This window comes from Lynx rufus, unplaced genomic scaffold (assembly GCF_022079265.1).
Source record: "Lynx rufus isolate CCGP_SWC_20201006 ecotype Redwood Valley unplaced genomic scaffold, mLynRuf1.p SCAF_49, whole genome shotgun sequence".
Lineage (NCBI taxonomy): Eukaryota > Metazoa > Chordata > Mammalia > Carnivora > Felidae > Lynx > Lynx rufus.
Window position 1 is genome coordinate 177,460 of NW_025814866.1, and position 15,839 is coordinate 193,298.

The 15,839-nt window shown below is 53.0% G+C and overlaps 1 protein-coding gene across 1 annotated transcript; it reads left to right on the forward strand.

Moving 5' to 3' along the window:
- The first annotated feature begins 3,554 nt into the window (after window positions 1–3,554).
- On the forward strand, window positions 3,555–8,043 carry LOC124525835 (sodium- and chloride-dependent creatine transporter 1-like). Its single transcript, XM_047098422.1, has 11 exons — window positions 3,555–3,619; window positions 3,705–3,837; window positions 4,629–4,763; window positions 4,850–4,953; window positions 5,043–5,167; window positions 5,750–5,862; window positions 5,984–6,121; window positions 6,198–6,300; window positions 6,393–6,493; window positions 6,601–6,771; window positions 7,972–8,043. Exons 1-11 carry the CDS (start codon window positions 3,555–3,557, stop codon window positions 8,041–8,043), a joined length of 1,260 nt encoding a protein of 419 aa, XP_046954378.1.
- Window positions 8,044–15,839: the final 7,796 nt, after the last annotated feature.

The following is a 15,839-nucleotide window of genomic DNA, read 5'->3' on the forward strand; positions in this document are numbered from 1 at the left end:
CTCTGTTAAAAGAAGGGAGAGCCACGTTCTCAGGTGAAGTGACAAGAAAACCTACGGTTCCTCAAGTCAATAAAGGACAAGACTTTTCTGTTGCAAGTGAAGAAAGACAAAAAGAAAAGCAATAAAAAGTATTCACGGCGGCGGTGCCTGGGTGGCTCAGTCGGTTGAGGGTCTGACTTCGGCTCAGGTCACGATCTCACAGTTCGTGGGTTTGAGCCCTGCGTCGAGCTCTGTGCCGACAGCTCAGAGCCTGCAGTCTGCCTCAGATTCTGTGTCTCCCTCTCTGTCTCTCTGCCCCTTCCGCGCTCACGCTGTCTCTGTCTTGCTCTCAAACACTAAATAAAAGCATTCAAACAAAAGAGAAAGAAGAAAGAAAGAAGAAAGAAAGAAAGAAAGAAAGAAAGAAAAAAGAAAGAAAGAAAGAAAGAAAGAAAGAAAGAAAAGAAAAGAAAAAAAGGATTCATGTTGGCTTAACCAAAGGGAGAGTTTCTGGATGTGTGTAACTGAACGATCGTGGCGGGGGCGGGGGGCGGGGGGCGGGTAGTTCTGTCTTCAGGCATGGCTGGATCCAGGATTTGGTTCTCTGCCATGTGCCTTCCTGCTCTTGCTTCCCATCTGTCCAGTGTCAGCCTGTTCCCTCCCCCCGCCCCCGTAGCCCCGGCAAGGCCGGAAAGGAACGAACCAAAACCGTGTTTGCTTACAGAGATCATGACCATGCATGTAGAAACTCCGAGGGAACCCTCGTGAGGCTAGCACTCCGGTTTAGCGAGGTTCCAAGACACAAGCTACTCAGAGGGAGCTAACCACCCCCCACCCCGCCCCCAAACCCGTAGCCACTTGTGGCACCACTCCCTTGCTCATCGGAAACAAGGCCAGTAAGCCCCAAAATTCCTATTCTAGTGTTTCCGTGCTTATTTCCCTGGTACAAAAGGAGTCTTCTACTTCGGTAGGAAGCCACCCTACTGGTTGGTGATGCGGGGAGACCAGACTTCTGGCGGCGGGGCGCCTTTTCCGGAGAGCACTTGTGTGCCGAGAAGCTATGGAACGCGGGAATTCTACCTCTTGGAAACGATCTGAAGGAAGTAACTGTTCGCACAAAGACTTCTGTTCAAGAATCCCATTGACTCACACGACCCGACTGCTCAACATTATGTAATAATACATTTGTGAGTCTCGTGGATAACAGTTTTTGAAGAGTTTTTAGGGAGTGGGAAAGCTAGTACGTTCAACGGGGAAAAACAAAAACAAAACAAAACAAAACAAAACAAAAAAAGGATCCGGAGAAAAGTTAACGCTAAACTGGAAAATGCATACGTTATACGTTGTTATCCATTTAACGGGTAAATACAACTAGGAACGTATTCCAAAACATCAGCAGTATTTACCGCTGAATATAGGACCTGATTTTCCTCTCCCTGAGTCGTCTTCGATAAGCTTGGGCTGCTGGACGACGATTCCCAGAACCTCCCTTCCAACACCAGAACAAAGGTAAGAAAATGTGGAGGCGCAGGAACTGAGAAGAAACTCGGACACAAAAGAGTAGCTCAGTTTCACGTTGTGCAGTAACAAACACGTAAGCGCCCGTCCCTCCGGGCGCAGGGAAGGAACTGAAGTGGGCCAAGAGCCACCGGGGCCCGGACCTGCAGAACGTTAGACCCCCGACAATAAAGTGGCCAGGACGCCAAGTGTCAACGCCCCGTGCCTTGCCCAGTGAGGGCTACCAGGTTAGGCCTCGGCCCCCTTTCCCGGGCCTAGGCGTCGCGGAGGCCGGGACCCCAAGGCGTGAATGTTTCGTATCACCAGGGGAAGCCGGTCCAGGAAGGAGTTGACGGAAACTCGGAAGCACATGGGGTCTTCAGTAGTCCATCTCCTAGAAGTGAGGGAAGAGGGAAATCCGGTTAAAGGGGAGACCTGCTGTGGAGGTGCAGGGCACCAGCCCCTTCCCCCACACAACCCCCCCCCCCCCCCGCCTTCCACCTAACGCGTGCGTCGGGGCCTCCACGACGGCACTGGAAGGCAGAGATGCGACCACGCCACCCGCCGCCACCGCCCACCCGTCCCGCGCATACTCTTGTTGGAGGACTCACACGGCCAGGGCGCTGCCCCTCACGCAAAGCTCCTTCTGAGCCAACCCTCGGTGGCATTGGACGTGTGTAGTCAGGGCCCTGCGGGCCATCTCTGCCTCCAGGGGCGACCGGAAAGACACAGTGAGCCTGCTGGGAGGCACCCGGTTAAGGCACAACGGGCTCCTGGAGTTCCCATGGCCTGAAGCCTCCTGACCACTCAGAGGCCCGCTTCTACCCCCGGGACACTCGCGCTCCCTCCCGCCACCTCTGCCCACCCTGAGCCGCTTCCCCCACCCTGGGGGCCCGCGGGCACCGGCCGTCCCTGTCCCGCCAGGCTGCCCACCCCCGCCCCCGTCCGTCCCGTCCCCGGGCTGCCGCCCTGTTCCCCAGCCACCCCGCCACGGAAAGGATACAACTCCAGCAGTGTTGAGGAGGTCACCGCCGCCGCCGCCGCGTCTCCACCGGGGGCCAGGGCCCTCGGGGCCCGTTCGGCCAGGGGAAGGGCGCAGGCCCCCTCGGCCACTGCTCCCTTGCTGCCAGGGCCACCCTCGCCATCGTGGCGGCTGCAGTTGCCCTGGCAACCGGGACCTCGGGGGCTAAGCTGGGGGTCGTGGCCGTCCGTGCCTCCGTCGGAGGCCTCTGGGCCTGCCCCCGCGTCCTCCGCGCCACCCTCGGGAGCCCGCGTGACCGCCACTTCCTCCGCGCCGTCGTCCGGGGCCCTCACGGCCGCCGCACCGGCCTCCTCAGAGCCCACCGCTACGCTGCGCCCACTGTCGGCGGACCGCTGAGACCCCTGGCAGGCCTCGCGAAGCCCGGCCCCTCGGCGCGCAAGGCTGTCGGGGATGGCCAGGGCGCCTGCGCAGACAGACCCCGCGGAGCTGGTCCCCACGGAGCCGGCCTCGCTGTGTTGGCCCAGAGCCTGGATCCGGTCGACGCTGACCCCGAGGACACGGAGGCTGGTTCCGGAAGCTGCGCCCCTCGACGCGTGACGTCACTGTCGGGCTCCTTCGTCCCCGAGAGCATTCTGGTGAGGCCACTGGCACGTGACTGTTTCCGGCCCGGCCCGCCCCTCCCCCCAAGCGTGTGTCTGTCTGCGCAGGCGCCAGCCGGGCGCACGTGCGAGCAGCCAGCTGACCGCCGCCCGCCCGGGTCCCGGGCATCGAGGCGTGGGCCGCGCTCAGGCGCTTCTGGGCAGCACCGTGCCTGTCGCTGTCTGTGGGCTCCCCGTACGGCTCGGGTCTGCGTGTGCCGGGACCCGTCCCCGGGGGCCGGGGGGGCCGACGCGGGATGCCTGCCGAGCAGGGGCCACTCCCAGGCCCTGCCTGTCCTCAGGGAGCACGCCCCGCGCGGCCCCTAGGGGAGCTGGAAGGGACGGGCCTGGCTCCCTCACCATTTCTCGGTCGCGGGCGCCGTCAGTCCCCTAGTGCCTGCCAGCCTGGGGGAGGGGACACCGCCGGGGGCTCCCGGGCTCCCGCCTCCCACACCGCAATGGCTGCGGGCTTGGGCCGGGGGCCCGGGGGCCCAGGGGGGCCCAGCTGGACCCGAGGGCAGCGGCACGGGGGAGCACCGCCCCGGCGACAGCTCCCCGGTCGCTTTGCCGTCTGCTGCGGCAGCCCTGACGGGCTGTCCCTCCCCCAGGAACAAAGTCTTGCGGCTCTCGGGGGGGCTGGACGTGCCAGGGGCCCTCAACTGGGAGGTGACCCCGTGTCTGCCGGCCTGCTGGGTGCTGGCCTACTTCCGTGTCTGCAAGGGGGTCAAGTCAACAGGAAAGGTACAGCTGGAGGCGGGCGGGTCGGGGTGGGTGATGATGGCAGGGGTGGGGGCAGCATGGCCGGTGGGGAGAAGGGGTGTCTCCGCCGGGGGGGAGGGGGCAGGGGCACCCCGCCACGCGAGGTGACCGGGCCAGGGCCTGAGGCGGGGGCAGGTCCTTGAACCCAGCCCGGTGGATTTCCCACGCGTGCCTGGGTAGTCCTCCGCAACCTCCAAACTCCAGCCCAGCCGCCTTCCGTCCTGAGGGGACAGGCCCAGGCGACCGCCAGCTGAACTTGCCTGTGTCGGGCATCCCCGCCCCAGTTTCCCTCTCTTCCTCACTCACTACTTGCTCACTCTCTGCTTTGCGGCCAGCCTGGGGGGACCCGGCCCGTGGCCCTCCCTTGCCTACCTGTCCTGCTCTGCTGAGGGTGGGACGGAGGCAGAGGTCTTCGCGGTCACCTCGCTGTCGCCTCTGTCTCCGGCCGGCCCAGTCCACTCCGTCCTGCCCAGGACCCTGCCTCTGTGCAGAGAACCACAGGAGGCATGGGACCTGCCTCCAGGCTGATGTCCTGCTCAAGGTCCTGCCTCCGCCCTCCCTCTCTACAGCTGACCTGTCCTTGCGGGGGCGGCCGATGGCCAGCTGAGCACCCCGCGTCCTTCGTCCTTCGGGAGGAGCCCAGGCTCTGAGGAGTAGAAGGGGGGGGCTGCAGGCTGGCCTCCCGCTTGACCTCGGAACGGACCGTACCACGGTGGGGGGAGTGTGGCCCGCCTGCCCCCCTGCTGAGGCTGGGGGCCCCCCCCCCACCCCAGATCGTGTACTTTACAGCTACCTTCCCCTGCGTGGTCCTCATCGTGCTGTTGGTGCGTGGGGTGTTGCTATCCGGCGCCCTGGATGGCATCATCTACTATCTCAAGCCTGACTGGTCGAAGCTGGGGTCCCCTCAGGTGAGGGGGCGGTGGGCTGGACGGGACGAGGGGTGGGCCAGGCCGGCAGGGCCCCTCACCTCCTCCCCGCCCTGGTCTATCTCCAGGTGTGGATAGATGCCGGGACCCAGATTTTGTTTTCTTACGCCATCGGCCTGGGCGCCCTCACGGCGCTGGGCAGCTACAACCGCTTCAACAACAACTGCTACAAGTAGGTGCCGCAGGCCGCCCCCCGCCCCCCGCCGCGCGTCCGCGGGCAGCAGGCGGCCTGACCAGTCCCCGCGGCCCCTCTGCCCCCAGGGACGCCATCATCCTGGCCCTCATCAACAGCGGGACCAGCTTTTTCGCTGGCTTCGTGGTCTTCTCCATCCTGGGCTTCATGGCCGCAGAGCAGGGCGTGCACATCTCCAAGGTGGCGGAATCAGGTGAGGACCCCGACCCCTCCGCCCGGCCTTCCGTCCTAACAGACCCCATCCGCGAACACACGTGCACACAGACGTTCTGGGAAACGAGAGACAGATTCACTTCGCTTGTCCCGTCACTCGGGGCCGAGGGAGGCCTGGCCGAGCAGCTGCGAGGCACAGCTGTTCCCGTCGGCCCCGAGCCGGAGCCTCGCGGGCCGGGCCACGGGGGGCCTCGAGCTCTCGTCCGTCCGTGCATCCCTCCCTGGGGCCCTGGGCTGAGCCCCTCACATTCGGCCGAGTGTTGCAGAGGGAGAGGAGGGGCTTTCCGGGGTGAACGGTGACCGGTGACCACAAGGGCAGCCGGCCGGCAAGACCCGGAGCCTGAGCCAGGCACCCCGCTCTCGCGGGCTCGCCCCCCCCCCCCCCGGCAACACCTTGACTCAAGGGGAAAGGCCCCCAGCCACCGCACGCCCCGGCGTCATGCCTCAGTTTGGAAGCTCAGGGAAGGGGAGAAGTGGAGGGCGGCGGGCAGTGACGAGGCCGGACGGAACGGAACGCGGGCGCGGGACACAGGTGTCGAGACCCTGCCGCTTCCCCCTTCAGGGCCCGGCCTGGCCTTCATCGCCTACCCCCGGGCCGTCACGCTGATGCCTGTGGCCCCCCTTTGGGCTGCCCTGTTTTTCTTCATGCTGTTGCTGCTAGGCCTGGACAGCCAGGTTTGCGGGGGGGGCGGGGGGGGACAGGACGGAGGGTGCCGGGAGGGTGGGGGAGGCCCCGGGGCGAGGGGGGACGGCTGGCAGGTGGCCGCAGGGGCGTGGCCTGAGCGCCCGGCCACAGTTTGTAGGTGTGGAAGGCTTCATCACCGGCCTGCTCGACCTCCTCCCGGCCTCCTACTACTTCCGTTTCCAAAGGGAGATCTCCGTGGCCCTCTGCTGCGCCCTCTGCTTTGTCATCGACCTCTCCATGGTGACTGATGTGAGTGGGGGCGGGGTGGGGGCCGCCCCAGGCCTCCCGCTGCCTGCCACCTTCCCTGACCCGGCTCCGTCCCCAGGGCGGGATGTACGTCTTCCAGCTGTTTGACTACTACTCGGCCAGCGGCACGACCCTGCTGTGGCAGGCCTTCTGGGAGTGCGTGGTGGTCGCCTGGGTGTACGGTAGGTCCGGGCCCCGGGGCGAGCTGCGGGTGCGGGCCGGAGCAGGGGTGGTGGGGCGTCCGGCTCCAGCCCTCCCGCCTCGCTCGCCCCAGGAGCCGACCGCTTCATGGACGACGTCGCCTGCATGATCGGGTACCGCCCTTGCCCCTGGATGAAATGGTGCTGGTCTTTCTTCACCCCGCTGGTCTGCATGGTAAGGGCCGGGGGAGGCCCGAGCCGGGGGAGGGGTGCCGAGGGCCCGCCGCTGGCTGAGCGCGCGGCGGGGGGTGTGGGGGGGGTGGGGGGGGTTCTCACCCGCAGGGCATCTTTATCTTCAACGTGGTGTACTACAAGCCGCTCGTCTACAACAACGCCTACGTGTACCCGTGGTGGGGCGAGGCCATGGGCTGGGGCTTCGCGCTCTCCTCCATGCTGTGTGTGCCCCTCCACCTCCCGGGCTGCCTCCTCAGGGCCAAGGGGACCGTGGCTGAGGTCAGTCCCCTGCACCCCCTCTTCCCTGCACGACTCCCTCCCTCCCTCCCTCCCTCTCACCCACCGGATCAAGGCGTTTCCTCCCAAGTGCCCCTTCTCCCACCCACTACTAGGATGTAGCATCACGCTAGGAGTCTCTGGGCCAGAAGTCTCTGGGCCGGCCCACAGGGGGGTGGATGGAAGGAACGCTGAGCCTCCAGGTCCCGAGGTCACGGCAGGGGGAGGAGAGAGAGGTCTGTCCCTAGCCCCTGCCCCGTTTCCCTAGGACAGAGTGTGGGGTGTGGTCAGTGCCTGTGGGAGGGGCCCCGGACCCCCACCCGCGGCAGGTGGTGGGAAAACTCCAGACTCCTGCGCAGCCGACTTCAGTCCTGAGGGGACACGCCCAGGTGGCAGCCAGCTGCCCCTTGCCTGTGTCGGGCATCCCTGCCCCAGTTTCTCTTCTATCAGGGTACAGAGACACCTGTAAGAACACTCGTGCAGGGAAAGGTGGCTCACTAGAGGAAGGTTGGAATAGAGGACGTGGAGTCAAGCTGCAGAATCCAGCACAGATCTTCCCCATGGCTACTTGGCACCAAAAACACTCGTCTCGTAAGACGTCACAGTAGCTCACGCTTCCTGTGTTCCAGGCTCTCTCTCAAGTGCTTTGTATACGTCATCCCGGTATGTCAGTTTTCCCGCAAGCATGATAGCAGCCACGGTCTCCTCCTGCCGTGTTGCCACTGTCCTTCAAAACGTGAGCGCATGCTCGCTCTCCACGGCTGCAGAGACTCAAAGCCTGTCCATCTCTGGATGGTGCTAATTGCATCTTTACTCCATCCGTAAAATCGTGTGGATAGCCTGTAATCCGTGGGCTAAATTATTAAGTTCACCTCCACCAATTTAGCTGGAATAAAATAGTAGAGGGAACATGGGGCAAGGAGGAAATTAGCTAACCCAAATGAAAAGATGGGTAAAGTGACAAAGAAATCAAACAGGCCTAAGGGTTACAGTCCTCGCTTCTACATTAGACGTGAGGCTCGCATTGGCACTTTTCGTTTCTTTTATCTGCCGTCCTTTCCCTCCCCGTTCCCTTTGCCCTCGGCCAACATCCCAGCTCATGAGGATGGGGTGACCCAAGCCTTCTTTCCCAAGGGGGCTGAGCCCTTGCTGGGCCATAAGGACTCACTGCCATCTTCCGCTGAATTTTACCTTCCCACATAGCGGTACCAGGAGATGCCCCCGCCCCCCAAATTCTGTGGGTCTCCGGCACACTTCTCCCCAACCCCAGTGTAGGGCAGCGGCTCTCTCTCCTCTGGATCACCAGGATACCTCTCCCCAGCCAATGCAATAACCCCTCTGGCTTGTTGGTGCAAGAGCACAAGGAGCCCCAAATGGCCAGGGAAATGCTGCAAAGTCAGTTTAGTGCAGCCTTTTTGTGGAGACCGTGACGGTGAATGAGACTTTGGTATGTCCAGGGACAACATTGCCGGCAAAACCATGTCAGCAGGGAGGGCAGGTACGTATGTAGACAGACTATTCCAGGAAGGAAAACTTGTTGCCCCCTGCATGAGGGAGGGGGTCCGATGTAGTCAACATTTCAGCAGATCGCCTGGGTGATCTCTCTCAAGAATGACACCATATGTGGGCCTCTGTTTTTGGTAGATGGGGCATGGAGCGGTAATAATACCCAGATCAGTCTTGCCGAGGTGAAGGCCATGTTGTTCAGCCCGTGAATAACGGCCATTTCTGTCCCCATGGCCCCTTTTATCATGAGCCCACTGAGTCGGAATCGGGGCAGCGGGGGGAGGGAGTGCCCGGTTGGCTCAGTCGGTTCAGCGGCCATCTCTTGATTTCAGCTCGGGTCATGATCTCACAGTGCGGTTCGTGGGTCCAAGCTGCACGTCGGGCTCTGTGCTCACTGCATGGAGTTGGCTTCAGATCCTCTGTCTCCCTCTTTCTGACCCTCTCCCGCTCGCACACTGTCTCTCAAAAATAAATAAGCGTTAAAAAAGAGAACCGGGGTCCCTGGGGAAAGAGGCTGGCTGCCATGCACAGAAGGGGTCGTCTTGTCTACCTGATTACCAAAAGCCCCCTCTGTACTGGGTACACCTTGGTGAACATGCACAAGGAATGAATGTTTCCTCACGATGTGGACCCATTCTTGGAAGGCCATTCATATACTTCTTCCCCGGCCTGCCTTGCTATCAATCCTCCATCAAATGCTTCCAGGTCTGAAACACAACCCCTGGAAGGGACAGGGCTGAGGTACAATGGCGGCCAGCTGGGAGGGTTGTGGGGGTGGTACAACGGCTTTCTGACAATCAGTTATTCACCTTCGTCGTTAAACAAGTCATCCTTTCCCTACTGATCTTCAACATCAACTTCACTATGTGATTATTGCCCATATGTGTTGGAGACATTTTCTAGACTTTCTCTCAAGCCCATTGTTGTGTCTGAATATGCCCATACCTGCACCACACTCCCCTTTGAAAAGAGTATGACAGGGGAACCTGGGTGGTTTCGATGAGTTAAGCGTCTGACTTGGTTCCGGCTCAGGTCGTGATCTCACGGTTCGTGAGATCGAGCCCTGAGTTGGGCTCTGTGCTGACAGTACAGAGCCTGCTTAGGATTCTCTCTCCCTCTCTCTGCCTCTCCTCTGCTCACTCGCTCTCTCGCTCTTTCTCTCTCTCTCTCTCTCTCTCAAAATAAATAAGACTTAAAAAAAGAAAAAGAATATTTACAGAAAAAAAATTCATGAATGTCAATTGTAGGATTGTAACAGAACAATGTTTACTTTATTGAGCCTACATCAAATGCACCTGAACCAGAGCTCCTGCCATCCCAAGACCAACAAGAACCTCCTGTACCTTTCCAGGCCAGTCAGTGTCACCCCCTACCCCCCCCACACACACACACTGTGCCAGGCAAGCTTAGTAACTGCTTAAAATGCCACAAAAGGACGAGACTATGTAAAGGCACATAGAGTAGGGTGTTGCGTATACAAGAAGAGCATAAACATTAAAAGCAAATCCTCTGGTGTCTTGAATTTCCTTTTTTTTTTTTTACTTTAAAAGTTATGAGATTGGTAATGGGGGGTTAACTGCCTTAGAGACAAAAAAAATCGCTATTAAAACGAACCTTTTCTACAAAATAACCATTATTGCCATCCTTGACTCCTTGTCATTTCCTTTATCATCTTCGTCTTCTTTCTGTTCCTCTTTTTCTCACTTTTTCAGCCTTTACAGCCCCGTTTTCTTTTCTTACCTCAGGTCTCTGCTAGCCACATACCCCAGAATATCCATTCTGTATTTTTCTCCATCTGAACAACCTTATCATCTACTCATTTCTCCCCGTTTCTTTGTGGCATCTCCCGTGGAAAGGGCGGGATATTCCCCTTGAGTAGAATGCGATGCTCAGAACAAAATAAGGAAATGGACAAAGGGCTCCTGGATGAATTTAGATCCTTAGGTGGTTTTCTATTTAGGGGGAAATGAGCTGTGTCTGCCTCTGCCATGTCTTGCCCTTCGCAGAGCGTTTGGAGTAGGAGGTGCAAGCATATAGATGAAGCTTCTGATGCTCCTCCCGGCACCATGTGGACTCTCAGTTTTATTCCTTTGGTCTATATGTGTCCCCATATGCCAATACCACACTGCTTTGATTGCCGTTGCTTTGTAATAAGTTTTGGAATCAGCAAGTGTGTGTCCTCCCATTTTATTCCTTTTTTTTCAAAATTGTTTTGATTCATCATGTCCCTTTGCAATTCCACGTGAATGCAAAGATCGACATTTCTCTTTCTGAGAACGAAAGAAAGAAAGAAAGAAAGAAAGAAAGAAAGCCGTTGCAATTTTTATAGGTACTGCCTTGCATCTTTAGATCACTTTGGGTAGTACTGCCATCTGCCAAGACTATTCAGTGGGGAAAGAGTAGTCTCTTCAACAAGTGGTGCTGGGACAACTGGGTATCCACATGTAAAAGAATGAAGTTGGACCCCTGCCACACACCATATGCAAAAATTGACTCAAAATGAATCAACAACCTAAATGGGATGTCTTTCATTTATTTAGGTCTTCTTTAATCTCTTTCAGCAATGTTTTATAGTTTTCACGTATGATCCTTACTTACCCTTCCTTGGTTAAATTTATTTCTAAGTATTTTATCCCTTTTGATACTATTGTCGGGGGAATTATTTTCCTATTTTCATCTTCAGATTGTTCATTGCTGGTGTACCGAAAAACAACTGATCTCTGCGTGTTGGTCTTGTAACCTGAAACTTTCCATAATTCATTTATTAGCTCTAGCAGTTTTTTTGTGGATTCCTTGAGGTTTTCTATATATAAGATCGGGCCCTCTGCAAATAGAGATAGTTTTACTTTTTTGATGCCTTTTATCTCTTTTTCTTGCCTGACTGCTCTGGATGGAACTTGTAGTACAACGTTGAAAATCACTGTTGAAAGTCGGCATCCTTTCTTGTACCTGATCTTAGAGTAAAAGCTTTCAGTCTTTCACCACTGAGTATGATGTTAGCTGTGGGTTTTTCATAAATCCCCTTTATCATGTCTTGGAAGTTCCCTTATATTCTTAGGGTTTTTTTTTTTTTTTGTAAATGTCTTCATTATGAAACGTTGTTAGATTTTGTCAAAAACTTTGTCTACGCCAATTAAGATGATTGGGATTTTTTCCCCTTTGTTTTATTGATTCCCTGGTAGATTTCACATATGGAACCACCCTTGCATTCCTAGAACAAATCTTACTTGGTGATTCTGTCTGTGTAATTCTTTTAATATGTTGCTGGATTCAGTTTGCTAGTATTGTGCTGAGGGTTTTTGCATCTGTATTCATAAGGGATATTGACTTGTAGTTTGTTTGTTTTTTTCGTGGTGTCTCTACTTAGCTTTGGTATCAGGGTAATGTCAGCCTCATAGAATGAGTTAAGAGCCGTTCCCTCCTCTTCTGTTTTTTGAGTTTGAGGAGGATCAATGTTCATTATTCTTTAAGTGTTTGGTAGAATTCTCCAGTGAGGCTACCTGGTCACGTATTTTTATTTGATGGGTATTTTTTTTATTATTGGTTCAATCTCTTATTATAGGTCTGTTCATATTATCTTACCCACATTTCCATGAGGTTTGCTCCTTCACTTCTTTCAAGTCTTTGCTCAAGTGTCTACTCCTCAACAAGGATGTTCCTGGCTACTGTCACTAAAATGAACCCCCGCCCCTATCTCCTGTCTCTCTTCCATGCTCCTTTTCCCTTAGTAATCATTGCCATCTAACATACTATTTATTCACCGTATGTATTGTCTGCTGCTTTTGCAGGACTGTAAGCTCCATGAGGCGGGAATTTCTGCCTGGATTGTTCACCACTGCAGGCCTAGTGCTTAGCAATAGTGGACATTCGGTTAATATTTGTGGAATAAATGCATGAATAAATCAGGATAGCTGGAGCTCAGTGAGAGAACAGTTCCTAGATGAGAAAGAGGTGGGCCACAGTAACGAATATGGATTTTAGCTTCAAGTGCAATGGAAGGCATAGGAAGGCATCAAGAAAGGCAGTAAAATTATCTAATTTATGTTTCAAGATCAGTCTGGAAACTGTATTTGAGGGGGACTGTGGTGAATTCAGAAACCAGTAACTTTAGTGTCAATAGCTTTCAGGAGAGAGATGATGATGGCTTGAACTAGTATTTCAGCAGTGGAAAAGGGGAAAAGTTGATGAATTCAAGAAATACTTTGAATATAAGTGAGACAGAGCTGGTAAACGGATTAGATTTGGGGGGGATAGGTAGGTGACAATGATCACCGTTAGAGTAAAGCCATCTTAGATCTTCTAGACAAGACCAGCCACCAGCTGAGTATCACCAACTTACCAGTGTTGATATCACAAAGAACAGAATTGATCACGTGAGACCTGCCCAAATTTCTGTCCCAAAATATTATAAAATATAATACAATGATTATTGTTTTAAGCCAGAATAATTTCTGGTAGGTTATTATAGAGATAAGATAATCAAAACAACACTCTCGCTAAGAATAATTAGAAAAGCTGATAAATTATAAAATCATAGTTTTAAAGGTATGGAACTACGAAGCAATAAGGATTGAAGGAGCTAAAATTTCAGAGAAGGGAGTACTATATACTGAATATTTGTGTCCCCACAGATTTCATATGTTGAAACCTAATTCCCAATGTGATGATATTTGGAGGTGAGGCCTTTGGGAGGTCACCAAGTCATAAGGGTGGAACTCTCATGAATGGGATTACTGCCCTTATAAAAGAGACCCTACAGAGCTCCCTCACCCCTTCTGCTATGTAAGGATACAGCAAGAAGATAGCCCTCTGTGAACCCAGAAGCAGGCTCTCACCAGATACCAAATCTACCAGCATCTTGATCTTGGATTTCCAGCCTTCAGAACTATAAGAAATAAGTGTCTGTTATTATAAATGTCCTAGACTGTGGCATTTTGTTATAGCAGCCTGAATGGACTAAGACAAAATGTAGTTCTGGAAGTGCTGCTGTAACAAATATCTCAAAATATGGAAGCAGCTTTCAAACTGGGTAATGGGTAGAGGCTGGAAGAGCTTTGAAGTGCATACTAGGAGAAGCCTTTATTGCCATTATTAACACACCATTAAGGACAATTCTGGTAAGAGCTCAGAAAGAACAGAGACCTGGAAAGAAAGCCACAATCTTCTTGGAGAAGATCTAACTCCTCATGAAGAGGATATTGGTAGAATATGGTAATGAAGGTCATTCTGATGTGGTCTCAGAAAGAAGGAACAAGTTATTGGACACTGGAGGAAAGGCTATCCTTGTGATAAAGTGGCAGAGAACTTGGCTGAACTGTGTTTTTGTCCTAGTGTTTTGTGGAAGACAGAATTTATAAACATTGAAATTGGATACTTAGCCGAAGAAATTTCTAAGCAAAGTGTTGAAGGTGCAGCTTGGCCCCTCCTGATTGCTTATAGTAAAATTTGAGAAGATAGAAGTGATTTAAAGACAGAATTGTTCAGCAAAAAGGAAACATAACTTAAAGATTTGGAAAATCTTCAGCCTATCCATATTACAAAAATGACAACACTAAGAATGTGGCTAAGGGACCATTTGATGGGGAGGTTAGTATAGGTTAGCTATCTTAACAGAAGCCAGGCACCATTCTTCAAGACAATGGAATAATGGCCTCAAAGGTGATTCAGAAATCATCAGGGCTGACACTCCCATCACAAGCCCAGAGTGCATGGGGGATTGGGTGGGAGGGGCATGTCTGCCTGCACCTAGGTTTTAAAAGACAAGGTTACCCAGCACAGCCTCAGGCATACAACCCCAGCCCAGGAGAGCTTCAGGGCCCCAGCAGAGAGAAGCTGCAGCACCATCCCACCAAGCCTTGTGGTGACACTGCCACCAAGTGGGCCTGGAAGACAGAGCAACAAGCCAAAGAAGATTATTCTTTTTTTAATATAATTTATTGTCAAGTTAGCTAACATACAGTGTATACAATGTGCTCTGGGCTTCAGGAGTAGATTCCCATGATTCATCACTTACATACAACACCCAGTACTCATACCAGCAAGTGCCCTCTTCAATGCCCACCACCCATTTTCCCCTCCCCCCAACAACTCCTTCCATCAACCTTCACTTTGTTCTCTGCATTTAAGAGTCTCTTATGTAGAGAACCCAGAAATGGACCCACAAATGTATGGCCAAATGATCTTTGACAAAGCAGGAAGAATATCAATGGAATAAAGAGTCTCTTCAACAAGTGGTGCTGGGAAAACTGGGCAGCAACATGCAGAAGAATGAACCTGGACCACTTTCATACACCATACACAAAAATAAACTCAAAATGGATGAAAGACCTCAATGTAAGACAGGAAGCCATCAAAATCCTCAAGCAGAAAGCAGGCAAAAACCTCTTTGATCTTGGCTGCAGCAACTTCTTACTCAACACGTCTCTGGAGGCAAGGGAAACAAAAGCAAAAATGAACTACTGGGACCTCATCAAAATAAAAAGCTTCTGCACAGTGAAGGAAACAATCAGAAAAACTAAAAGGCAACCTATGGAATGGGAGAAGATATTTGCAAACGACATATCAGGTAAAGGGTTAGTATCCAAAATCTATAAAAAACTTACCAAACTCAACACCCAAAAAACAAATAATCCAGTGAAGAAATGGGCAAAAGACATGAATAGACACTTCTCCAAAGAAGACATCCAGATGGCCAACCAACACATGAAAAAATGCTCAACACCACTCATCATCAAGGAAATACAAATCAAAACCACAATGAGATACCACCTGACACTTGTCAGAATGGCTAACATTATCAACTCAGGCATCAACAGATGTTGGCAAGGATGCGGAGAAAGAGGATCTCTTTTGCATTGTTGGTGGGAATGCAAGCTGGTGCAGCCACTCTGGAAAACAGTATGGAGGTTCCTCAAAAAACTAAAAATAGAACTATCAGCAATGGCACTACTAAGCATTTATCTATGGGATACAGGTGTGCTGTTTCAAAGGGACACATGCACCCCCATGTTTATGGCAGCACTATCAACAATACCCAAAGTATGGAAAGAGCCCAAATGTCCATCAATGGATGAATGGATAAAGAAGATGTGGTATAGATATACAATGGAGTATTACTCGGCCATCAAAAAGAATGAAATCTTGCCATTTGCAACTATGAGGATGGAACTGGAGAGTATTATGCTAAGTGAAATTAGTCAGTCAGAGAAAGACAAAAATCATATGACTTCACTCATATGAGGACTTTAAGAGACAAAACAGATGAACATAAGAGAAGGGAAACAAAAATAAAATAAAAACAGGGAGGGGGACAACACAGAAGAGACTCATAAACATGGAGAACAAACTGAGGGTTACTGGAGGGGTTGTGGGAGGGGGGATGGGCTAAATGGGTAAGGGGCACTAAGGAATCTACTCCTGAAATCATTGTTGCACTATATGCTAATTAATTTGGATGTAAATTTTAAAAAATAAAAAAAATTTTAAAAAGAGTCTCTTATGATTTGCCTCCCTCTCTGTTTGAAACTATTCCCCTTCCCTTCCCCCATAGTCTTCTGTTAAGTTTC